At 54.2% G+C, this 25464-nt stretch overlaps 1 protein-coding gene across 1 annotated transcript; it reads left to right on the top strand.

Annotated features, from left to right (window-relative positions):
• The first annotated feature begins 744 nt into the window (after positions 1-744).
• SESN2 (sestrin 2) lies at positions 745-25385 on the top strand. The gene is made up of 10 exons (XM_034754049.1): positions 745-1183; positions 13424-13489; positions 16332-16529; positions 17457-17639; positions 18118-18330; positions 19509-19659; positions 20153-20271; positions 20632-20822; positions 21272-21416; positions 22258-25385. The coding sequence occupies exons 1-10, from the start codon at positions 1091-1093 to the stop codon at positions 22342-22344; spliced, it is 1446 nt and encodes a 481-aa protein (XP_034609940.1). The 5' UTR covers positions 745-1090; the 3' UTR covers positions 22345-25385.
• The last annotated feature ends 79 nt before the right edge of the window (positions 25386-25464 follow it).

Genomic DNA, 25464 nt, shown 5'->3' on the forward strand with positions numbered 1-25464 from the left:
GCCCCTGTTGGAGGACAGGATACTGGGCTAGATGAACCTCTGGTCTGACCCAGTAGGGCCGTTCGTATGTGTTATCTTTAGATAGCTCCATCAATCTTAGAGGGGGGATGGGGTGGATGCTCAAAACGCGGGGATGGTTACAAGGGGTCACAGATCAGGCCAAAAAAAATCTTTAAAAATCAATTCAGGTCACATCAAGCAATTTTACCAACACTGATGCTCCTCGGTTATGACACCCCTCCCACACACACTTTTTTTCAAACCACTTTAAGCTCTGTACATAGGCAGGTGGCTAGATTTTGATCTCAGAAACACAGATGCACCTTGTGAGAGGGACCTTTTATAAATACTTTCAGTGGTAAGGGCTTTTTCCCCTTCCTTGTTCCTCTCTAATCTCTCATCCACTCCCCCTTCCATCCCAGGAGGATCAAGATTTATCTCAGTATATTTCTCCAAAAGAAAACTAAGAAATCCCGTGATGAAGGCGGTACAATCCCACGCGTGTCTTTGTTGCATTCAAATGGCAGCGTTCAGCCCTCACTAACCGCAACACTTGCACCCACTTCTCAGCCACGGAGGTCTGCTCTGCCCCAAAGCAGTAAACAGCGGTTGAAACTAGCATTCCCAAAATCCCACGCGGCTCTGTCCTTTCCTATTGGAGGAGAAGTTTAGGGGGCTGAGTCATGGCTCCTCCTCCTGTAAAGCGATTGGGCCCGTGGGCCGCCGTTCCGCCCGCCTATAGCTTTATGAGAGAGCAGCTGGGGGGGGCGCGCCCGAGCCGCGGGTCAGTACTACGTGCGCTCCCGCGGGTTCTGCTGGGCTGGTCCGGTGGGTTGCTGAGCCCCGGGGCGCTCTAGAACGCTGATGCGCCCGGACGTTCCAGAATCCTGCAGCGTTCGGACGTTCGACCGTAGAACCCCGGGACACCGACCCGCTGCTGCTGCCGCCGCCGTGAAACTGACGCCTCCGCGGGCTGCCCGATCCGCTATGCACCTTCACCCTCCGGACAGATAACCAGAGCCGCGGAGCGAGCCCCGAGCGCAGCGCGTCTCCCCCCACCCCGCCGAGTGCCGCCAGCCCGGACAGCACCATGATTGTTGCAGGCTCCGATTGCTGCTGCGGCGGCACGGGCATCAAGGGCTATTTACCCTGCGAGCAATGTGGTGATTTGAGGACTAAAGAGGTAATGGAAGGGGGAATACCCCGTCTTTTCTTGCTTTTTTTTTTTTTTTTCCGGGAGCGGGGGAGGGCCTTCGCGATCACTTTCCAGTGTCCTTCTCTCTTCTGCTGCCCTGAGCTGTAACTTGGAGCTGTTTACTTTTCCAGTCTTCATGATTTGGGGAGGGGGGCGCTCCAGATCCAGCCTGGTTGCGTAAGGGATTCGGTAACGATTCTGACATGGTTTTACCCCAGTTGCATCAGCTAGTGGACTGGGGATGCAAGAGGGGCGTGAGGTTGCCATACCAGTGACGAATATGAGCGCGCTACCTGCCGTGATGAATCCTAGATCCGATGGGCAAACAGCTTTGCAGTGTCTTGCCTGTGTAGCGAGCTGAGGTCTGTCTCTCTCTCTCGACATCTCTCGTTCTTTGGAGGCAAATCAAAGTTTCCATTTGACTTGCTGTTTGGCGAAGAGGGCGCAAGTACAGACATGCCCCAAAGGGGCTAACCGAGAAGTCTCACGTTAGGAGGGTCGGGGAATGGGTGGTTAGCCAATGTGGCAACAGATCAGGGGGATTGAGACCACTTTTAAGAATCGCTCTTCCTGACTTCTGAGAGTAGAAGCAGAATTAAAAAGCAACTAACTATACCTTCCCTTCCCAAAGAAGTTTTCCTGACCCCAGTTCCATGTTTTATTATTTTATTTGTATTCTTTTGAATGTCCTGGCTTTAATACACCTGGGTCACTTTGAAAAGCCTGGCAGGGCTCATTAAGGTTTTCTTTAGCCTCCAGCCTTAACTCCAGTTTAAGAAAAGGATCTCCCTCCCTCCCTCCCTCCCCCATCATTTTCCCCTCCTTCAAAGATGTGAAGGAGATGAGTAATCTCCCCTGGGTTATAGAAACCTCCTTTGACTCTAAATGGTTAAATTCTAAATCGGGATTCTCAACCTCCTTGGGTTCCAAATGGCCCTTTCATAATATTTACCCCCTTGGCTCTTGGGCAGGGAATTTTATGATCTTAAGGCACAGCTGCCATCTTCAGTGCCCATGTTCAGTGGGCCCAAGTGCATGCAGGCAGAGCCCTTCACATGCACTTCGCTCCCTTTTGCTAAGGCGGTGGGGACCGCCTGTTTGGAAGTGCTCCCAAGAAGTTAAAATGTGGCTTGTGCCTTGCGAGGTGCTGAGGACCATACAGTAACTAAAAGCTTTCTTGAGGAGGGGGCAGGGTTGGGTTTGAGGGCCCTGAGAAACTTCGGGTGGATGAAAAGGGGGGGACCAGCTCTCTGTTGTCTGAGGAGAGAAGTACATTAAAATAATCTTTTGTTACATGGGGAAGAGGCAGGTGCAGATAAGAAGGGCAAACAGAATAGAACCGGTTGATGGGCCCTGTGCAGTTTCTCGACTTGGTTTCCATGCATTCTTATCTGTTTGTTTGGCCCCATCTGGGCACCTTGGGGGCTCAGTAGTTTGAGACCAGCTCTGCGTGCAGAGCCTAATAGCCTAAAAAGATGACTGAAGCTGGGAGGGGAAACTGAGGCATAGAAAGGGGTAGCAGTTTAACCAAAGCTGCCCAGCAGGTTGGTGCCAGAGTAGGGAATAGATGGCACAATATCCAAGTTTCCAAAGTGCCGTCCAGTGATTCTTGGCACATGGCTTTTATCATTCTTGTCTCACTAGTAAGGTCCAGTAGTTACACAGAGACCTTGGTTATTTTCAGGCACTGTGCTTGTTTTTGAAGAGGGCAGAACTGAATCCTCTTGTGAACAGAACTTCATTGTGCAGAAAACGTTTGTGTCTCATGTAGACCTGGATGGGGGTGGGCAAGAATACAAACTTTCTCTTCCCTGACCTCTGCTAGGGAGTATTCAAAATAGATTGGAGGCGCTTGGAATTTGGTGCTAGTCCACAAATGGGTTTGGGACTTGGGAGTGGCATAGAGGAGCAATCACTGTGTCAGAGCCTGAAGTGCTCTGTATTTGGTGCTTCTAAGATTTTATTATTAATCCTGTTAATTGTGCAGTGCCTAAGGATCAGCCATTGTGCTAGGCGCTGTACAAAGTTGCAGACAGTCCTTCTCCGGAAGCATTTCCAGTGTAAATATACTAGACAGACCCAGGGTGGGGGAAGAGGTAGACACACAAGCAGAGCGAACAATGTCATGGCAGCAAATTGTATGTTAATTCCATGAGTTTTGTTTTTTAAGCTAGGTTAGGTAGGAGGGGGATGAGCTAAGTGGGAAGAAAAGTGAAGAGAGAGGGGACATTAATGGAAAAGGGGATGGGGTCAGGGGTTGCAAAGGGCTTTAGAAACACCAGAGAGACAAGCGGCAAAGAGTCCTGTGGCACCCTATAGACTAACAGACGTATTGGAGCATGAGCTTTATGAGAGAGACAAGGTGGGTGAGATAATATCTTTTACTGGACCAACTTCTGTTGGTGAGAGAGACAAGCTTTCAAGCTTATACAGAGCTCTTCTTCAGGTCTGGTCAGTATCACAGCTAAATGCAAGATGGCACAGATTGTTTAGCAGAAGTAGTTTGCACATATTGTAAGGGACCATTCAATTTAGAGCGGTCCATTAACACCTCTGCAGTCATAGGAAAAAAGAGTGGGGTTAGAGGGTTACAGATTGTTGTAATAAGCCATAAATCCAGAGTTTACCATGAATGGTTCCTTGGAATGTGTGTTAACTACTTACACTAAACAATCTGTTCCATCTCGCATTTAGCTGTGACACTTGGAATACCTTTCCCAGACCTGAAGAAGAGCTGTATGGTTTGAAAGCTCTCGCCAACAGAAGTTGGTCCTATAAAAGAGATTCTCTCACCCAGCTGGTCTCGCTAATATCTTGGAACCCACAAGGCTACAACTACACTACAGAGGGGTTCTCAAACTGGGTGTCATGACCCCTCAGGGGGTCACAGAGGGTATTACGTGGGGGGTCGTGAGCTGTCATTCTCCACCCCCAAGCCCAACTTCACGTCCAGCATTTATAATGGTGTTCAATATAAAAAATTTGTTTTTTTAATTTATAAGGGGGGGGTCGCACTCATAGGCTTGCTGTGTGAAAGTGGTCACCAATATAGAGGTTTGAGAACCACTGATTCGTCTCACACACATCCCTGCAAGGTATTACCCTTTTCTGCGGATGAGGATGGTGGGGGGAATCAGAGGAACTGGGGCTATCCTGATTTCCCCCAAGACTGCAGAGCAAGCTGGTGACAGAGGCAGGAATGGAACCCAGGAGTCTGTATGTTCAGGCATGTGGTTTAATTACTAGAGGATGCTTCGTCTTAACAATACTAATGCAACTCTGAATCTGCCAGTCCCATGGGTGGCCCATCACATCCCTTCTCCTCTAGAGTCTAGCATCTTCCTTGCCTGAAGGCCAGTGCGCCAACACTAGAGCCGTTCAAAACTGTGGAAATTCCAAAGCTTCAGCAAAAACCTTGCCACGTTTTCTCAGTCTTTCAACCAAATACATGACATGACGGGCTGAAATCTTTCGAATTTCAGAATGTTGACCATTTAAATGGGGGGGAAAATATTATTTTATAAAAAATAAGGACACTTTCCTCTGGATATTTTTGCATTTCCCCCACCCCACCCCAATCAGCTCTACTCCAGACATAGAGGAATTGGGGCTCCCACTCAGAAGCTGTGGTGTTTTGTCCCCAAATTAATGCACTGTAGCTTTTAAGTAATAAGTAGAGTGTTTGATCCTAGAAAGGGAATGCAGCTGGAAACCACTGGGCAGCAATGAAGAACCTACATCAAAAAAATATCCCACATGATGTGAGGACGCAAGATAGGAAAAGCTGTCTAGGAATGTTTAAATAATGAATACGTAGCAAATGAATGAGACGCAGTGAAACTGTTAGTGTAACGCTGATCTCTGCAGGCGGGGATCAGAACTGCTTAGCTGTCTGTCTTAGGCCATGCACTGCTCACCCAAAAGAGATGCCCTTTCATCTCAACTGTTAAGCGTAGGAGGGGTTGAGTTCTGTGCTTCCTCAAATACGGTGAAGCCATCCTGAAATTCTTTAGTCCCAATACAATGATCTGCACTTTTAGAGAACCTTTCATTTTGAGAAGTGCATTGAGATTCATGGACAGGAACTAGGCTGACCAAACATGCTGGCGTAGTGGGTACAGGATCTGTAGGGTTTCACTTCACCCACCATGGAGATGCAGCCAGCTCTGGGTTGCACACTGATGTTGGGTAGTGGTTCAGGCCTACAACTGAAGAATACTGTAACCAGTTGAAATGGCAAGTGGGGCATTTTTAGGGAGGCGGAGTGCAATAACCAGAGCTGGGATACAGCAAGGACACTTCCTCACCCCTTCACAAAAAGGGTCAAGAGATTGTCTAATGTTCCATCCAATTCATCACTATGTCTGAGGCTAGGTCTATCACTGACCTCGGTATAACTTGCATTGCTCAGGGGTGTGAATAAGCTCCCCCCTGAGAGACATAAGTTACACCCACCTAAGCACCGGTTTGGATGGGAGAGCTCACCCACTAACATAGCTTGTGGAGGTGGATTTATTATGCCAACGGGGGAGCTCCTTCCTGTCAGCAGAGTGTCTTCACCACATGTGCTACAGCAGCTGCATGGATGTAGCATTTCTAGTGTAGATTAGCCCTGACTTTCCTATCGCTGCTCCCTCCTCTCCAGTTTCCATTCATTTGCCTGTATAGATGGTAGTTGGCTTTGAAACGTGTTGGGATCCTTTTTTGTATAAACAGACCATCGATAATAAACTGGTTTTCTGGTACAGGCAGTAATTCTGTTTGCTTAATCTTTTGGTGTCCTTCTCAGGCACGCTCCTTGCCAGGACCTCGCTAAGCTTTGGCAGGGCTGACACCCCACAGTTCACCAGGTGGCACCAGAGTTTCCATGCCCAGTCAGACCATTAGCGCTTGTTTGCTGGGTGTCCTGTCTGCCGGAGCAGCCGACGCCAGATCTTTCAGTGGAGGATGGAACTCATCTGTGCCCCCAAGTCGTTAAAGCACAGGCCTCTGGAAATCAGGAGACCTGGCATAAGCTGTTGTGGCCTCAGGCGAATCAGGAAGGTGGCACCATGCCTCAGCTTCCCTTTTTGTTGAACGGGGTAATGCATTAGAGGGTGGTGGAGCATTAACTGGCCAAAGGGAACCATAATGCACCAAATTAATAAACACAAGATCCACAGTGAAACGAACAAATCTCCATGCTCAGCATGTCTGAACAATGACTACAATGCAACATCACAGGTGACTAATAAAGGGGGGAGGGTAGAAGAGAATTGTGCTGACATCACTGGTGGAGAGTAGCTAAAATAAGTACAGCTGATTACCCATTGGTTCTTCAAGGTATTTTGTTTCATGCTATCAGAATGTTCTCCTTTTGAAGAGCCATCTGGCACCTCTGACTGGGTGTCAGCACCTCCTGGGGTGAAACATGCAGGGTGAATTGCATCACAGGAAACCTGCTCGTTTGTTTGTAACACACAGCAGCCAGGTGCAGAGGCAGCCTTGTAAATAGGGAAGGAAGAAGGGACAGGCAGCCCAGAGGGGAACTGCTGTTGAAGGGAGTATCAGGACTGAATTGGGGGTCTGCAAAGGGGGGTGTGGCGGAGGAGATGGCGAATTGGGTAGTCTGGCTGGCTGGGCCGCAGGAGGGAGTTGGGAATATAGTAAAGGTGATTTTGGAAGATGGGGTCTTAAGCAGCAAAGGAAACATTAGCTGCCTAGGACAGGTTGGTCATCAACGGGTGATGCCAAAGTGTATTTAGTGGGATGCTTCTTGGAGGTGGGGTCACTGGAGCAGATCTACTGTATATAAAGGCTTTTGACCTACAGCTGAGGAATACATCCAGAGTGGATTGCTTCTGGGCAGGGGAAAGGGGGTGCACAGAGCGTCTCTGCTGGGCTCTTGGGTGACTACAGTGGGGATTAATACTTCCTCAGGGTGTCCTTTGCTCTTTCCCCTTCTCTTTTTGCCTGAGTGAGTTGGTTTTGGGGATCGTGCTGGGAAGGGCAGGGGCTTGCTGTGTGTTTCTGTTTTTGCTGGGATTTTCCATGGGAACCTCAGGGATCAGGTGCCCAACTCCCCTGGAATTCAGTGGGATTTGGAGGCCTGACTAACTCCCTTTGGTTGCCTCTGACTAGCCCAGTTGTCCTTTGGACCATAGAGACACTGATCACCCCTCTTCCCCCATTGCCCTTCTTAACTTGTCTGTCTCCAGCTGCTGATGTGCAGCTAGTGGTGCTCCGGGCCTTCAGAAAACTGCCAACATTCCTTCCTGCGAGGAGAGTGAGACATGCCAGCCCGACCATGTAACTTCCTGTTTGTCAAGGAAGTGCTGTAATTTGATTGGCACTCTTGCTTTGCTGCAAACATGAGCTCCTGCCAGACTCCTCCTTGGGCATGTGGCAACCCATACCCTGGAATGGACTGGTGTAAAACTGGCCTCCTTGGATTCTTGAAGAACCAGGATTGGCAGAGATCACTAGGTGGCATCTGTTTCCCTTTTTGCCAGAAGCTGGGAATGGGCGACAGGGGATGGATCACTCGATGATTCCCTGATCTGTTCATTCTCCCTGGGGCACCTGGCATTGGCCACTGTCAGAAGGCAGGATACTGGTCTAGATGGATCTTTGATCTGACCCAGTAGGGCCGTTCTTATGTTCTAATCTCCCAGAACTATTCAGTCATACTGGCCACGTTGGATCAGAACTATGCTAACTACAACCACCTTGCACCTGCGTGTTGCTACCAGGCTTGGTTTCCATGACCAAAGTGGACAGGGGTTTTTTTTGCTCTTTAAAAGAGCTAGTCTGTCGGACACTTGTCCATGAGAAATATCTAATGCACCTGTCACTGCGGTACATAGCTATTGATCAACAAAAGATCAGAAGAGGTATTGAGGGGTTGTAGATAACTGAGAAATTGATATTATAGGTTCCTCCTGAGATCAGATGATTGGAGAGGAGATATGGGTAGAGTACTTCAGCCAGCTACAGTTTATAAGCATAATCTGTTTGAGGATGTGGGGCAGATCGGAACTAAGACCTTAGTTTCAGTGAAGCACTTGAGCGTGCATTTAACTTTAAATCCCGAAGCAGTCCATGGAAATCAACAGGTCTATAACCTGTTCAAAGTTCTGCATGGGATTATGTACTTTGCTGAATTCAGGCAAAGGGAAAGAAGGGATAACTTAAGGACTTGTTTGCACTGGGACTTTTGCACCGGTATAACTGCCCAGGTTGGGCTAGACTGGTGTGACTTATACTGGGGTGGCTTATGCTGTTACAGCGACACCAGTGCAGAAATTCCCAGTATCAGCCCCTCCCTTGGAGGAAATGATGTAAGAAAAGTAAAGGAGTTCTGAAAGGTCTGAAGAATGGTGAGTGAGCTTACAGGTGAGCTGGAGGAACGGAGTGTAATGAACTTCAGCAGAAATTGGGTGACTACATGGAAAGAAATGTAAATTGACAGGAATACATGGTTGAATGATAAACATGAAGGGCTGGATAATAATCACACACAGCTCTTCAGTAGTGCTTTGCATCAGTCAATCTTGAAGTGCTTTACAAAGGTCAGTGTCCTCATCCCCATTTTAAAGATGGGGAAACTGAGGCACAATAGTGAAGTGACTTGCCCGAGGGCACCCAGCAGGACTGTGGCAGAGCCCTCTTGGGACACGCAGTCTGCCTCCCAAACAGGCTCAAGCCCTTCATGAGAATCTGTGCTTCCTCTAGAAATAAACACAAAGCTGGCCAAGCAGTGCTTGGGAGCAACCCTTGCTCTTCGGTGGAGGGCAGGAGAGACTCTTGCTGATTGGCATTTGCAGTAGTGGGGTTTATTGCCCAGGGCGTGTTTACACCCTTGCTTCGTTCTGCTCGCTTTGTCTAAAGGTGCCTGACTGCGGTGGTGTGTGACTAATGGTTTTTTTCTGTGTGCAGTTTGCCGTAGAAATATCAGAGTTGGCCAGTGTTGCTGCAGAGGTGGGTGCGTGCATGTGTGTGTGTGTTAGCAGAGGAGTTTTGTGAACTGTCCCCTTTAGAAAACAGGCAGGGATGTTGAATCTTTACCAGATAGCCTTTTTCCCAAATGTTCCCTGGGCATTGGAGTTACCCAGTGGTGGGGGTTCCCACTTACCTATGCCCTCTCCTCGCATTTTAATCATTTCTGAATAAAATCTTATCTTCTGCTCCCACGGCACAAGGGACTGAAAGCTGGAGAACTCCATGAGTTCTCTGGTCCCATAGAACCTCGAGGGTAGACGAGAGGTGAATTTCCAATGTGAGGAAAAATTAGCAGGATTTATTTTTCTCTTGCAGTGTGTCCACTATAAAGGAAAAAAGCAAACAAGTCCAGTTCCCCTCTCTTCCACCTTCCCCTACACTTCCGCGGGGAGTCTTTTTAAAGCTGGCTCTAGCTATCCCAAGTGCCTGTGTGACGTGGCCCTTTACCCCTCCAGCCCATACCCTTGGCTAATGCAGGTTCTCCAGTCTTGGGTTTTAATCCTAGAGTCTGCTAGGCAAGATTGCCGCTCGCAGCAGATAACATCACCATGAACTTTAGGAACCCAGGTAGGCTGGGGTGACAGCCTGGTGTGATTGGCTGACTTGAACGTCTGGTGAAAACCAGCAACCTGGTTCAATTAGGGGTCACAATGTGGGCTAGTTCCCTCTTGACCCGGCCTGTCTGCTTCCTCCTCTAGATGCTCTATGCCTGCTCTTGTCATTGGACTTCGCTGAGAAACTGCCCTGAGTCCCTCTGAGCTGTTACTTGTGAGGGAGGGCAAAGGTTAGCCTGCAAAAGCACCTGGCATGTGTCTCTCGGCCAGGGCTTGGCTTGGGTCCATCCTGTGCAGTGTCCGCTAGCAGTCTGCCTATGTCTGGAGGTGGAAGCTCATGAACCCTTTGATTCTGTCGCATCCCCCTTCTAGCTAGGCCTGGTGTGTCACTCTCAAATGGTCTTAACAAGTAGGAAATGTCATGTGCGTGGCCCACGTGCATTTGAACTGTTTGGAGGGTGGGGGGGGCCATGTTCCGTGTGTTGATAGGACCTGATTGGGGGTTAGATTCGTGGCCCTTAGGGTCCCTTCTAATTCTATGATCCTTTGTGCCTGTTCTCCACTGAGCGCGTTGTCTGCCGATCACGCTCTGCTGTACGGATTGTTCAGTGCAGGAGCAGGTTACCTAGGGAGGTTGTGGAATCCCTGTCCTTCAGGACAGGTTGGACAAGCACCTGATCGATCCTTGGCCCTGCATCAGCGCGGAGGGGGGGGGGGGGGGGATAGACTCCTCTAGCCCAACATTTCTGATGTGTTTGTTTTTATGTCCTGGCCTTAAAGCAGTTTTACCTTTTGGAGGCTGAAGATAGAGATTTGAAGCTGTGGTTCCAAAGGCAACATGGAGCGGTAGGAATTTGGGGTGACTTTACCATGCAGTGGATCAGTTCCTTGCTAAGTGCTATGCCGACTCCTGGTACAAGGCGGTTCCCTCCTCAGGGAACTCAGTCAAAGTTTGGGTTTAAAGAAAAATATTTCTCTGTTGGTTAAGGCTCTGGGAATCCAGAGTTTGTGGACAGTCTCTTCACTGATCAGTTCCTCACCTGTAAAATATTCCCCATCTCATGCAGATAATAATACCCCCTTTCCTCCATCCTCTTAGACTGTGAGCACTTTGAGGTAGGGGCTACCCCTCACCTGGTCTGGAGCTCTGATTTCGGCTGGTACCTCCAGGCGCTATTGTGATCCAAGCAATGCGTTTCCCCCTAGGTTTTGAAAATTGGTACACGAATAAGATGCTCTTGTGTGAAAGCGAAATGAGCAAGTCTAGTGAACTGGGTGAAATACAAAAGAGAGAAGCATGGGAACAAAAGTACGGTAGCGCAGAGAGTTAGTCAGCATGTTACGAGCGAGGCAGCTTTAAATGAGCCCTTCTCCTCAACATCTCTAGGTCTTTGCTTCTCCCTCGCCCTTTCCCAGTGCCCTTGCTCTCCTCCAGCTTCAGAAAACTGCCTTTTACATTTTAAATCCCCTCCCAACCGCAGCTGGCCTGCTGTCACCGTGGGTTCAACCCAGGGGCACAAGTGGCTGCAACCCGGTGGAGCTTTACCCCAAATGGAGAAGTTTGTGGCTTAATTCTGGAGCGAGTGCACCAAGCCTTTGGAACGGCTCTGTGCAACAAGGTGGGGACAGTCCCCCTATGTGCCCGGGATGTGTTCCCCTTGGTAGAGCGCCTTGAGCCGCAGTTTCAGATCTCGGGGTCTTTGCCCTCCAAAAGAAACAATTGGGTACAGTGCAGTTGACTGTGTGAGGGAAGAGACCTGAACCTGAGTTTCTGTCCGCTTGAAATCGGGGCTTAAAGATCTTTGCAAAAGTTGAAGGGCTTTGCCCAAGAGTTTTTGCTCAAGGCTTGTTTGTTCTCCCTTTCTTCCCCGTGCTCTGTGTGGCATACTGTCCTCCACCCCAGAAGTGGCTGCATTTGAGAGGTGATGTCTGTGTACAGTTTGGGACCTTGTGGAGTGAGTGTCACTTCAGTAGCCACTAGGCGCTGAATGGCCCATCCTGATCCTGCTCTCAAACACCTACCCCTCCCACACACACCCCTGGAGGGCAAAGGCAGCAATCCCCGGAGCATTTACCTGGAGGGATCCCCTCCTGAAAAGCAGCTTTAGGGACTGAGGAGAAGCATTTGTTTGGAATATACCAGTGCCCTCTGCAGCTATGCATCCCACCCTCCCCCTTGCTCCTCCCCCTGCGAAAGCATTCACACCCGTGGTTCTTGAATACCTAAAGCATCCCCCAAAACAACAAGGAGTCTGGCGGCACCTTAAAGACTAACAGATTTATTTGGCCATAAGCACCATTCAAAGCTAGCTGCCTGGGGATTGTCTGTGAGGGCCCTATGGCCTCAGAGTATGGCTCCAGGGTGACCTTCAGGGCATTAGGGTGGGGAATTTGGGTTTCTGCATTGCCTGGCTTGCAGTTGTTTGCTGTCTCACTCTAACTGTTCTTCGGTTATGTTTGGGGGGATTCATTTTCTGGTGTGTTCCTTGTTACATCGAGGGCTTCTAGCACATTTGGATGGGGAATCTATATTCGTGTGCATTCGGTGCTCACACCCAAACCTTCCTCCAAACAACTTAAACCACCCTCACTCTCGCTGAGTGAGATATGCTTCCCTCAGCCCCAGCCCACATAATTCACAAGCAACAGACGTGTGTTCTCCCCGCTCGTCGGCAAAGATTGATGGCGGGATCTGGGCCTGGCGAGTTTCGCCATCAATGGCAGGTGCCAAACCTGAGTGATGTTGTGACCCCGCGTGCCAGGTGGCAGTGCCACCCGCTGCCAGCCCAGACATGAGCAGTTCTGTGGGTGCGTTTGAACCCATGTTAAAGCTGTCTATGCTATCATGTCTCAGTGCCTTGATTTCCCTCCCCCCACCCTCCGCAGGGTAACGTAAGACCCAACACCACATAAATAATTAAAACCACTGGACATCTCAAGTGAGCAAAGGGCATCTTGTAATGTCATTCTGCTCTTTTCATTTGCGTACTCATGGGTTCCATAACATGGCCCTAAACCTCCAGCCCCCAGTTGAACTGGCCCTTCCACCTTTACATTCCCTTTTGTGTATCCGAAAATTGGGGGAGGGGGGTTTAAACCCGGCTTAAAAAAACAACAACCCTCCAGTTCACTAGAAAGTGAAATGCAATATAAGCTGTCTTGATGTCAGACTAGCTGTGTGAAGCAAAGCTTTCTATGTAACAGAGCCATGCTATTTCATCAGGCAGCACAAGTGCCCGTTAGACGCCCCAGCCCTGCTAGGGGATATCCCTTGAAGCAATTCTGTCACATTTAAAAGGTTATCTTCCGCCTCCTGGCCAGAGGCATCATGTGGGCGGGTGGCTGGTAAGTTGCAGCACCTCTGCTGGGGCAGCTGGCTCATATGGAGGTGTGCCTGATGCAAACCCACTTGAGGAATTGCTGCAGGCTTGTTTGGAGGAGGGTGCGCAGACAGAGCAGCTCCGGATACCTGGCTACTTTGGGGACTTGTCTGATGAGGTAACTGCATGAGTCACCCCTTCCTGTCCCACTGCCTTCACCTGGAGGGAGGCGTGACACCAGCTCTGATTTGTCCCTCCTCTGGAGAGAAGGCAAGCAGCTCTCACCCTGGCAGGATTGGGACGGCCCCGATTTCTTTCAGCGCCACACTGGGCAATGTCTTAAAGTCGATTCCTTTTTTTCTTTCCTTTCCTAGGACAGAGGAATAAAAATCCCCCGGCAGCTGGGAAGAGGCCCGAGTTCCTTCATCCCCGTGGAGGAGGTAGGATATGGGGGCAAATTGATTTCTCTCTGAGGCTCCTGGGGGCAGATGTGTTCCCGACTCTCTGGGGCTGGGGCCGCGGCGGGAGGCTGGGGTTCTGATTTCCAGCCCCTGTTTGCCAGGGTGGGAGAGCTATGGTGGTAGCGAACTGTCTGACTACTTAGTGTGTGGGGGAGGATCTCTGTTTGATCCACCTCGGCACCCCAACCAGCTGAGCAGCATGGAAGAGGGATGGGAAGGAGTGTGTCCTTGTGGATCAGTGCCACTGGGAATACCCGACTGCCCCATAGATTGGAATGGGAGCCGTTGCGGGGAGGTGGTATGAGATTCCCCTTCGTTCGCTTTCTGCCCACCCGTCCCACCATGGCCTGTCGTGCTCACGAGCGAGCTGCTCCAGCACGTGGGATGGCGAGAGTCGGGTACAGGTGGTGAGGAAGCAACAAGGCACAGCCCTGGTGCATGGCACAAGAGAGCCCCTTGTGACAGCAAACCCCGGGCAGGCCGGGAGGAAGAGGTTCTTGCTTGCCACCTGCCTGGGGATAGAGGTCTGGCTGTGTGCTTGGAGCGGAAGAGTGCTGGCCTCTGGCTCTCAACAGGCTGCACGGGGCTTCTCCAAAAAGATGGAGACCTGCCTAGGCTCCTGTGCCAGGGAAGAAAGATTTCTTCTCTCCCCCGCCCCCCATGTGAGGAGGCCACAGGAGGGGGGATCTTGGTCAGAAACGTCCAGGGGAAACGCCACAGTCTAGTGGCTGGGCAGGGGTCTGAGTTGTGACCCGGATTTCTCTCGTGGCCTCCCCCGGCATTCACCGCTCCTCTGAGCCTTGTGTAGAAACAGGGCAGTGTCCCTTGATCCCCAGATGGCAGGCGCAGCGAGGCGTCGCTTCAGTCAGGTGACTCTGCCCAGTTGGGGGGTGGGGGGCTTGTCGATATCCTCTTGGCCAGGAGTTCTCAACCTCTTTCTTTCTGAGGCCTCCCCCAATATGTTCTAAAAACTCCACGGCCCAGCTGTGCCCCAACATCTGGTTTTCTGCATTTAAAAGCCAGGGCTGGTGTTAGGGGGTAGCAAGCAGAGCAGTTGCCCAGGGCCCCATTCCACAGGGCCCCCCACAAAGCTACATTGCTCAGGCTTCAGGTGGGGAGGCTCAGGGCCCTGGGCTTCAGCCCCATGTGGTGGGGCTTTGGCTTTCTGCCCTAAGCCCCAGCGAGTCTAATGCTGGCCCTGCTTGGAGGCCCCCCTGAAACCTGCTCAAGACCCCCTAGGGGCCCCCGGTTGAGAACTACTGCTGTAGGCAAAGGGGCTGCCTGGCCCCTGGGTGCGCTCGCGGGCCCTTCGGAAGAGCGGGGCGCTTGCTTCCCTTGGCTCCGTGCAGCAAGACAGGGGCTTTCCATATCACTCTGCTGTCGTCATCGCTTGATTTGTCCAGCGACCTTCACCGCACTGCTCACAAACAATGAGCTAATTGCAGCCCATCCCATTGCATCATCCGCCTTTCTGGCCCGGGGCGGGGGCCCAAGGACGGTGATTAAACAACTCCTAATCGCCCTGCTATGAGACTGAGAATTGCTCTGGTTCTGATGCCCTCTGGGCAGGTAGCCACCTCCTCCTGATTCAACACTGGCACCTCCCAGCAGACCTGTCGAGCCCTGGCTGGCCAGCAGCCGTATCGCTGTGTTCCTTCCCGGGCTGGCTGCACGGACAGTTTCTTCTACCACTGACGTCAGGGTGCGGAGCTGGGCACCCGCCACTCCTTATCAGGGCTCTCTTGTTGTTGTAACCCATTGTAACCCGGCGGGCCGTGTGCTGGGGGGTGTGGCGGGGGAGGAGACGGCATGCGGAGGGTAGCTCGAACAAACAGATCTGTTGCATCAGCTGGCGGGGCGCCAGGCCGGCTGCAGGAAACAGATCGAGCCCTTCTCGAGCTGGGTTTCTATTGGTTCCTCCCCAAAGCCCTGGGGAGCCCGGAGAGGTGGGGCAATCGCGCTGTTAACGATCGAGCGCAGCCAGTGCTGACAGCCCTAGGAAGATGAGACGGGCTCTGCAGGGCGTTCGCTGCGCCAGGGACTGCAGAGAGGCGAGCTGGGCAACAGGCTTGCTCCAGGGCGCACAGCACGGGTGCCTGAGCTCGGCAGTTCCCGGGGCCTGGCTCTGCCCTCGGTCTCTGCTGCCTTTGGCTATAATTAGTCCATGTTTGTATTGAACCTAGAAACCACAGCCCTGGACCAGGCCCTCGTTACGCTAGGTGCGGTATAAACATACCAAGAGAGTCCGTGCCCCAGGGAGCTTGCAATAAAAGGGTATTAGTTCCTCCCGGCTTTATAGGGTCTTTTCCCAGCATTGCCACGGCTGACTCGGCAGGACTCTAGGCACTTAGCTTACCCTCTTGTCTAATATGGGGGTGACTGGTCCTGACTTCCTGGGGGGCTTTGTGGCCTGATGACTGTAACGTGCCTCTAGGCCTGTAGATAAAAGGAGCTGCCTATGTAATCCCTAGCACTCTCCAAGAGCTAAGTGGTATTACTGTGTGCAGAGCATTGTTCTCCATGCTTGTTACTGAAGAGCCCCAAAACAAAGCCATTGTTCCCTGTAGCCCAGACCTCCCGAACTCCTGCCCCTGCCGGCAGTGGGGTGGCTGGAGGGTTAGGGGGCAATCGGTGTGTTGAAATGACCCTGATGCAAGCGGTGACCTCGGGGGACGGGCCTGGATGGTTAGCTGGGAAGCTTGTGCTGTTAGCACTTGGGTCGGGGCAGTTGCCTGCCTGACCCCCATTGTGTCCCACGATAAATGGGGAAGGGAGCCTCCTGGGGCAGCTGCATTCTCAGCGTCTCTCTCTCTCCCCGCAGATCCTGCAGGAGGGCACGGAGAGGGCCCAGCGGCAGCTCTTCATTGAGGCCTTCGTCTCTGCCGGGAGGGTGGATAACATCACCATGGTGATGGGGCTGCACCCGGAGTACCTGGCCAGCTTCTGGAAGACACAGTACCTGCTGCTGCGCCTAGATGGGCCCTTGCCTTACCACAAGCGCCACTACATCGCCATCATGGTAAGCGCCTCTGGTGGGAGGCAGGCGCTCGGGTCCTGTGGGCCAGGGTGCCGTGGGGGAGGGTTGGGAACGGGTGAGTATCTGAATGCCTGTAGGAGAACAGTTCATAGCGCTTTAGGGCGTGGAATTGGGAGTAGCGGGGTAGAACTGAGCAGCGGTAAATCTGGGGCTGCATATCAGGAACAACTTGCTAAGAGTGAGCTCGATCAGGCCCCGGCTGGGGTCTCCTGGGCTGGGGAAAGAGACCGGGGAAGCATCAGAACTGCCCTGGCTTAAGTCCATGTAAAGACTCCACTGGCCAAAGCACTCGTGCATCGTTCCCAAATCCCTGAAAGCTGAGCCCGGCCTCAGGAAAACAAATTCCATTTTCCCTGCAGCCCCGTCCTGTTGCTAAAGGCCTCTCCATGGTAACGGAGACACCTACCCACCCCAGCCCTTGGCTAGCCCTTGAGGAACAGCCCTTGCTCAGGACAACACTGGTGGGGATCTTCCTAATCTGATCTGCCCTGCTTTGAGCACTCCCATCGTTAACGGTGTTGGCGTGCAAAGTAGTGTGGGCATCCGAGTTGGCTCCCAGTGAAAAGAACGGGGCAGTACGTGCCTCAGCACTGTCCTTTTCAGGCTCTCGGCAGATGCCCCCAGATCAGTTACGCTTGGATCACGTTTGGAAGGTTTTCTAAAGCAAAGCAGCTAGAGACCAACTTTTCCTCTCATTAGAAAGACAGCTGAGAAGCTGGAGAACTGAGGTGTGTCTGTGTCCCCCAATCTATCCCACATCCCAGGCTTGGGGGCACGCGGCCCTGGAGACTGTGCAGAAGGGAAATGCCCTGGGTGACCTGGGTCGGGGGAGAACTGGCTAGGTAATGTGCTCTCTCCCATCTCAAAGGTCCTTACCATAGTCGCTGTCTCCTCTGCCCTCACCCCCAGGCAGCGGCCAGGCACCAGTGTTCCTACCTGGTTGGCTTCCACGTGGCGGAGTTCCTGAAGGTGGGCGGGAACCCGGGCTGGCTACAAGGCCTGCACTGTGCCCCCCAGAAACTGAGGAACCTCAACGAAATCAACAAGATCTTGGCTCACCGGCCCTGGCTCGTCACCAAGGAGCACATAGAGGTGAGTGCGAGGGGAGCTGTGCTGTATGCCCAGCAATAAGCAACCTGAGGGGCTGCTTGTCCCTCGTCTGTGGCCCAGCAGTGAAGGGGGGAAAGGGGAGCTTGGTGTCGTGCTCGTACCTGGGATGCACCGCCCTGAACTGAAGGATGCAGAGCAGTGGGGGAGGGGAGCCTATGGCTCTGGGCTCTCCTTCAGCTGAGCGAGCAGCTGCGTTTCCTGGCTTGTGGGGAGGACTGAGGGGGGACACCACCCTTCTGAAGGCCCTTCCTGTTGCCCTCCTTCCTCCTCCCCTTTGTGATTCTGCGACCAGAGGTGCTGACACAGGCATGGGGCACAAGGGGGCTGAAGATCTGCAGTGGTCTCTGCCCTGCTCCCCTCTACCTGCCCCACACTGGGTCTGTTGGGGGAGGGGGATATACTTGCCGCATGCGTCCCCTCTGGGGAAGAGCTGACCAGGGAATGTGCGCGCGCGTTTCAGGCCCTCCTGAAGACGGGCGAGAACAGCTGGTCCCTGGCAGAGCTCATCCAGGCCCTGGTGCTCCTCACGCACTACCACTCGCTCGCCTCCTTCGTGTTCGGCTGCGGCATCAACCTGGAGACCGACCAGGACGGGGGACATGCCTTCCAGCCGCCTTCGCCACGCAGCTGCGACAGCAGCCCAGCCTCCGAGGACGGAGTGAGCGGCTCCAGCGTAAGTCGGGGGCCCTCGAGCTTCCCTCCTGTCCATGCGTAGCTGGTGTCCGGTAGAGCCACCCACCCAGCCGTGGAAGAGCTGGGATGGAGGTTGCTGAACGCTAGGGGTTAGGGAAGGGGGTCTGTCTTCTCTCCTCCCACCCCTCCCCGATCTCAGCACGCCGGCCTGGAGCTTGACGTCCTGGGAATTGCTCTGGGTTCTTCCATTCGGTAACACGCTGTTCATTGCCTCCAGGCCCCTGAAACAGTGGGACTGGTCCAGGCTGTTATGACATGAAAAATCGGGAAGGGTTTCCTGGTGGTCCCGTCATGGGATGGATGGGTTAGGAGCTCGGCCAGTCAGCTCCCAGGCTTTCCATGTGCTGGTCACGGCAGTTAGTTCCGGAGCCTGGTGCGAAGGACTACCGGGGAGGGGGTTAAATCTGCAGCCCTGCAAACCCTTCCCCAACCAAACCCCAGGAGAGCAGGTGTACCCCCATTCCTGCTGAGATTGCAGCAGGCTAACGCCCAAACTGCCTCTGACCCAGCTGCAGTGCCTGCTCTGCGGATGTGGCTTCTTTATGGCCTCTCTTACAGCCCCAAGGAGCATCCAAGGGCTGCCATCCACCCTGCCTTCCTCACAGACCCCAGTGTAGGGGTGGTTTGGGAGTGGGGCTTAGTGAGAAGATGGAGAAGTGGCTGGAACCTTTTGCATTGCAGCTATTCAGGGTGGTTCAGCAACCCATAGGCAGCATGGGGAGGCAAACCATACATTAGAGCAGCCCTGAGGCTGCTCTAAGTGACACTGGCGGCTGCACCAGGCCCTGGAGTCAAATCTGGGAGGTGTAAAGGTGACTTGCCCCTTCCCTTGGGCTGAGCCTTCTCTGCAGTGTCTCCTTAAGGGTGTAGCACAGAATCTAGCCCACAGTAGATAGAGGCACAGGGCCCCGGGTCGTACCTGAATAGTGTTGGGCACAGTGCCAGCTTGGCATCACACCGTAGGGATGAACGAAGCCCCAGAGAACGTCCCATTGCCAGCAGCCAATTGCTCTGGATAACAGGCATGTGGTCCCTCCAAGGACTCCTCTCTAAACCTCGATAAAGGGGGTGTTTTGTGCTTGGAATGAAGTTGGCTGCATCCCTCTCCCAACCGCTGTTGGTGCTGACCCTGCCCGCTCGCTCTCTCCCCGTGCCCAGGGCAAAGATGCCATGCAGGAGGTGGAGGTGCTGATGGCGAGGATGAAGCTGCTTCAGGAGTGCCAGCTGGAGGAGGAGGGGGTCACACAGGAAGAGATGGAAACCCGCTTCGAGCTGGAGAAGACAGAGAGCTTGCTTGTGGCCCCTTCGGGTGAGGAGGGAGGACGGGGCGGGCGAGAGGCAGAGGCACATGTCCCAGCCAGGTCCAAAGGCGCTCGGTGGCTCTTCTGCATGGGCCATAGCCTGTCACTGTCTTAGCTTGGGGGGTGGGAAGGACAAGGTCTCTCTGCCATGGTGCTGCTGCATGATGCTCAGATGCTGTCAGGAGAGGGGGGAGGAATCGTCCCTGGGGGGACTGTCAGCAGCTCCCTCCACACTGGCTCTGCTCCCTGAGCGGGGAAGGGCTGTCACGGATTCCTGCTGTCGGATGTAATTATCTCACGGGTAATCGGTGAACAGTGCGGTGTGTGTTAATTGCACCTCCCATTAGAGCAGATCACAGCAGCAGGTTTGCTCTGCAGAGGACTGCCGGTGACTCAGCTGAGGAGTAACGTGGGAGGTGGCTCTGGGGTTTCTTGGGTGGCTCTTTGCCGTGGGGCAGCAATAGGCACTAACGTCCCTGTGGGCTTTTGTGTCCCATCCAGTCGACATTGCTGAGCACGCTCTGCCTCCCAACGTCCTGTGCTTCGTGGAGGATCCGGAGTTTGGATACAAGGATTTCACGAGGAAAGGAGAGCAGGCCCCACCCACCTTCCGAGCTCAGGTACCTCTTGCGGGCCGCGCTCCCCTGATACAGCCGCCCGGCGGCCGCGGGGAGGGGAGAGATGTGGAGCCAGGGCAGGGCATGGAGCAGCAGGACAGTCTGAGGGGCCTCTGATTCCGTTGAGGACTGTGGGGCCATACTTGGGGCTGGCAACGGTCTGTGGGCCTGGCCCTGGGTTAGCCATCGCCAGCCGGTCCCTTTCCGGGGAGCTGTGTCCTATGCCCCAAGCTCATGTTTTCTCTGGAGGCCTGACCCCAAGCCCACGGAGAGACTCCCACTCCTGTGGATGGGGTACTGGGCCAGGCCCTTTGCTCCCGTCGGGGTCTTGGAGCCTCTGTCCCAGCATCCTTCTCCTGGCAGGATTACACCTGGGAAGACCACGGCTACTCGCTGATTAACCGCCTGTACCCTGACATGGGGCAGCTGCTGGACGAGAAGTTCCAGGTCGTCTATAACCTGACCTACAACACCATTGCCATGCACAGCGGGGTGGACACCACCATGCTCCGCAGGGCCATCTGGAATTACATTCACTGCGTCTTCGGCATCAGGTAGGGAACTGGGGAGCCGCTGAGTCCATGGTGCCCTCAGACACACCCACTTCTCCTCTCCCTTCTTTCCTTGGTTGCCCCAGGCCTGTTGTCTAGATACTCCAGCTGAGCTGTTACCGGAGGGTCCCTGGGAACAGGCTTTGGGGCCTGGTTCGAATCCAGCCAATGGGCAGCCGTGACCAAAGCCCTGCCCATCTGCAGTAAGCTGGTGGTCTTGGTCCAGTTACTCTGGGCACAGTTGTGTGTGGATGGCCTGCTGGGGTCATCTCGCTCCTAGGCCCTGTCCCTGCAGTCGGGACGCAGACCCGTTGTGATGGGGAGGGGAGTTCAGGCACCAGGGCTGCCGGAAGGGGAGGGGAGGGAAGGAAGGAAGGGAGGAGGAGCTGGGCTGAGACCCTGTGGCCCTGGTCTCCTCTCAGGGTAATGTGGATTCTCCCCTCCCCTCCTAGATACGACGACTATGACTACGGGGAGGTGAACCAGCTCCTGGAGCGCAGCTTGAAAGTCTACATCAAAACCGTGGCCTGCTACCCGGAGAAAGCCACCAGGCGGATGTACACCCACTTCTGGCGACACTTCAAGCACTCCGAGAAGGTGCGTCCCCTCACCGCCCCGGCGTGGGGGCAACCCTGACGCCAGGAGCAGGGCTAGGCACTGAGGTGGTCTCCTCGCTTAATGAGGGGAGCGACTGAGCAAAGCGGAGCAGCTTGTCACGGCCACACTGGTCCCAGGCAGGGCCAGCGCTCAGCAATTGCTAGGGCCCCAAGCAGCTCAGTGGGGGCCCCCTGTTAATTATTAGTCGGGGGGGGACCCTGAAACTATTCCTGCTTGGAGCCCCCAGTGGGCTAGCACTGGCCCAGGCCCCTGTGCTCATCCTACCCTCTGTGGCACTGGCATGGGGGGTGTCCCTGCTGGAAGATCTCCCCAGATCCTGGCAGTGATCCCTCTGTCCAGTCAGTGCCCAGCCTGACCCAGTCAGGGCCGGCTCCAAGGTTTTGGCCGCCCCAAGCAGCCAAACAAAAACAAAACAAAAAAAGGCGCGATCGTGATCTGCGGCGGCAATTCGGCGGGAGGTCCTTCGCTCCGAGCAGGAGTGAGGGACGTGCCACCAAACAGCTGGACGTGCCGCCCCTCTCCAAAGTGGCCGCCCCAAGCACCTGCTTGGTAAGCTGGTGCCTGGAGCAGGCCTTGGACCCAGTGGCTGCTGCCTGTGGCTTTTGGGGAAGGTGTGCGGGGAGAACCCAGAATGCACCAGGACCATTGTGCAGCCCTACACGGGGGGGGAGAGGGGATCCTCCATCCGTTTGCTGTCCTGGGCTCTCCCCGGGCCCTGACGGATCCCGACTTCCCCTCCCGTCTCCTGGCAGGAAGGGGAGGTGGCAGGCCGCAGTGTCGCTGCATGTTTCCCCCTGAGCACCGTCTCCTTCCGTTCCAGGTGCACGTGAACCTGCTCCTGCTGGAGGCCCGGATGCAGGCGGCCCTGCTGTATGCGCTGAGAGCCATCACCCGCTACATGACCTGACAGGGCTGCGCTCCCCACGCCGTGCCAGGGACGCACCGCGCTGCGGGGGAGCCTGACTTCACCGACGTGGGTTTGGGATCCGTCGGGAAATACTCTGGGCCCCCTGGAGCGATGGGCCCGGGGGCTCCTCCCCCCCACTCTCCCCGGGGCTGTTAGACACCGAACTGCTCAGCCCCTTCCCCATGTAACGAAGAACCGCCTCCACCATGCCCAGTGTTCCCGTGGATACTGCCCGGCAGGAGCCGTCCTGGGGCCTGTCAGCCGGGCCGCCGGCCGGGGCCGGACTCCACAGCAAGACTCTTGCGCTGCCGTGAAGCGGACGTGCCTTTATAGTGTTAGCGTGTAACGAAATCAGACTGAGCTCCCTCCCTCCCTTGCTGGCTGCTGCCCCCTCTGTGCCGCGCACGCCCGTCCTGAGGCTGGTGACTAGTGCAATGGACAGCAGAGAACTGAGCTGCCAGGCCTGGGGCTGCTGAGGGGAAGGGAAGGGCCTCGCCTCGTACCAAAGGGCGCTCTGCCGGCGGGCTTACCCGGCTCCCACGAACGTGCGTCTCTCTTCTCCCTGCCCCCATGGCCCGGCGTGGCCTCTCCGCGTGTGTTGCTGTAAGGCTGAGAGCCGTCCCGCCGGGCACTGGCCATCTCCCACGGGGCCCGGTGGCCAAGGGCACAAATTCCCCCAGCCCCATGCTGCTGCCACGGCCACCACACTACGTTTCTTCTTGGCCAAGTGCCTCCTGCTCTCCAGAGCTCTGCTGCACTGAACGCCTTTGGGCTGGGGATGGAGGGAGATCGGGGCACGGGTGGGATGCCCCTGTCTGTGGGGCTGTTCTGCACAGTCCCCGCCTCAAAGGGCGGGCAGGCACTTGTCCGGGTAGGGTAACCTGAAGCCCACGGCCTCTTGCGCAGTGCTCAGCCCTGCAGACACGCCCCGTCGGGCTGTGCGCTGGGTGTGAGCGTCTCTGCCCGGGCAGTAGAGTTTGGGCCGGAAGCGCCTGCTGTCAGGGCCTGGGGGAGAGCCCCTGTGGACGTGATCCCCTGCACTGCTGACAGGGGTCTCCAGTTCAGGGCTTGGAAGTGCCCAGTAGAAGCAGGTCTTGTCTGGGGGTGGCAGGCTGCAGCAACCTGGGCGCGTTTGTCTTGCACATATCCTGTGCCCTCATGGTTCATGGCGTGTGCAACTCTGGCTCCCCTTCTTCTGCTCAGCGCGGTGGGGGGGGGGAGTCTGTGCCATGTGTGCAGAGAGCTAAAGGGTGAAACCTCCCCAGAATGTGTGTCCCTCCCGCTCCTGGCACCAGGCTGCCCTAGCCATGCACAGAGGTTCGAAACTGTGAAGCAAACTTGGAGGCTGCTCTCTTCATCTCTTGCTACTTGTACCTGGCTTCGTCCTGAAACCAGCCTCATCCACTCACCCCACCCACCTCCGTCTCCTCTCTCAAGTGTCCCGTGTTTCAGCCCCCGTGTTACCTACGTCCCTCCCATGTCAAGCACCCCATCCTCTGTGCTGCTGAAAAGTCTTGTCTCCGAAATAGCCCTTGCTCTGAGGTCCTAGGTTGCAGGCGGTGTGTGCTGGAGGTGGGGAGCATACACTGTGTGATGCTTTCTGAACGAGGCCTTTTTCTTTGTGCCTGTGGTTTTGGGTCCGTTTTACGCAGTGTCCCATGTCTGTTCTTGGTAGGTCGAGAGACCCTGAGGGTAAATTCACCCTCAGCGAGGCCTATGTCCCACTTACCGCCCTCTGTTCTGAAGCGGGACATAGGTGGTGCATCAGCCTAATGCTAGAACCTCTGCACGTGGGTGAGTTTCCCTCCTCTTGCCAAAGACAGAGGGACCATTTTCCTCTTGAGTCCACCCAGGAGGGCTGTGAGCAGCTCCACTGTGGACTCCACATCAGAACCAGCCATTCATTGCAGGAGTCAAACTGGGTGGGGATTTTCAGGGTCTTTCTTAATTGTTGTCAATATTTCAATTAGCTAGAAACACAAACGAAATCAGCCTGACTTGCCGGCTGCTGCAAGAGAGACTGCAAAGAGGGCAAATGCTTCTGGGGTGATGTCCACTTAGAACCAGGCATAGAGCAATTGAAACTTACGACTCACTTTTTCTGCCCGGGGGCAGATCTTCTCTGGTCACGTTCCTTTTTTTTGGAAAGCATTACACAGTGCAGGATATCGCGTGTGTTGTACATGCTGCCTTGTAAAGCAAGGACTATGTACACGCACCCTTGGGGTACAATGCACGTGTGTAATACGTATGTGTATAATATATACACTCCATTGTAAAGCAAGGTTTGTGTACAAACAGCCCTATGTTTGTGTATCTTTTATTTTATTTTTTTTACACACACACACACGCCCCTTGGTCTGGCAATGCAGAGTGTTGTGGGTGTCTCCTTTTCTCTGGCTAGAGGCAATCCCTTTTCACAAGCATGGGACCTCTCTTCCCCCACTGTAGCACTGCACATTCTGGTAGCTGATGCGCTGTGAACTCAAGACGGTTAGCACTGTTTGAGATGGGCTGCCCCTGCTCCTTCAAGCCGGCTTCTCTTTCCCACGCCCGTGTGCGAGGTGACGTGTGCTTGCCCTGCTGGAAGGCTTGCACAGGGTAAGCTCTGGACAGCAGTATCCGTTTGGGGTTGTGAAGTTGGCCAGACCCCGTATGCCAGTAGGGAGGGATGGGAGACTGCAGTGTGTGAGACTTTGGAGGGGCAAGGAGAGGGGTGAACCAGATGTCTGTAGCTTTATCCAGATGTGCCACAGCATTTCACACTCGTGCAGGTCACTGTGAAATGCCCACTGTCTGAGCTTTGCCGGTCGGCAGCCGTTCCCTCCTTCCCACTCTTGCTTTCCCTGGAGTGACTAGTGTGTGGAGCTGACAGCCCCGCCTGTCACTGTGGTGAAGGACCGGTCGCAGAGCCGTCATTCTGTGTAAGTTATTGTTTTTGGATGGGTTTCCTCCCAAGTGGGGGTGAAAATGCTGATTGTTGTGACTTTGTTGCCAATTCTGTTTTGATGAGAAATAAAGTTGACTTTTTTTTTCCCAAATGCCTGTTAATTTCCTTCCCCGGGCGCTCTGCTTCGAATCACACGCCTGCGTCTGAAACTAGCTAGAGCAATGGGTCTG

This window comes from Trachemys scripta, chromosome 20 (assembly GCF_013100865.1).
Source record: "Trachemys scripta elegans isolate TJP31775 chromosome 20, CAS_Tse_1.0, whole genome shotgun sequence".
NCBI lineage: Eukaryota > Metazoa > Chordata > Testudines > Emydidae > Trachemys > Trachemys scripta.

What these genes read in the sequence shown, in the direction of transcription:
- SESN2 (XM_034754049.1), top strand. Translation starts at nt 1,091, where the DNA reads ATGATTGTTGCAGGCTCCGATTGCTGCTGCGGCGGCACGGGCATCAAG. An exon ending in GTGATTTGAGGACTAAAGAG is followed by an intron (nt 1,184 to 13,423) that starts GTAATGGAAGGG and finishes TTCCTTTCCTAG; the next exon opens with GACAGAGGAATAAAAATCCC. An exon ending in CACCCACCTTCCGAGCTCAG is followed by an intron (nt 20,272 to 20,631) that starts GTACCTCTTGCG and finishes TTCTCCTGGCAG; the next exon opens with GATTACACCTGGGAAGACCA.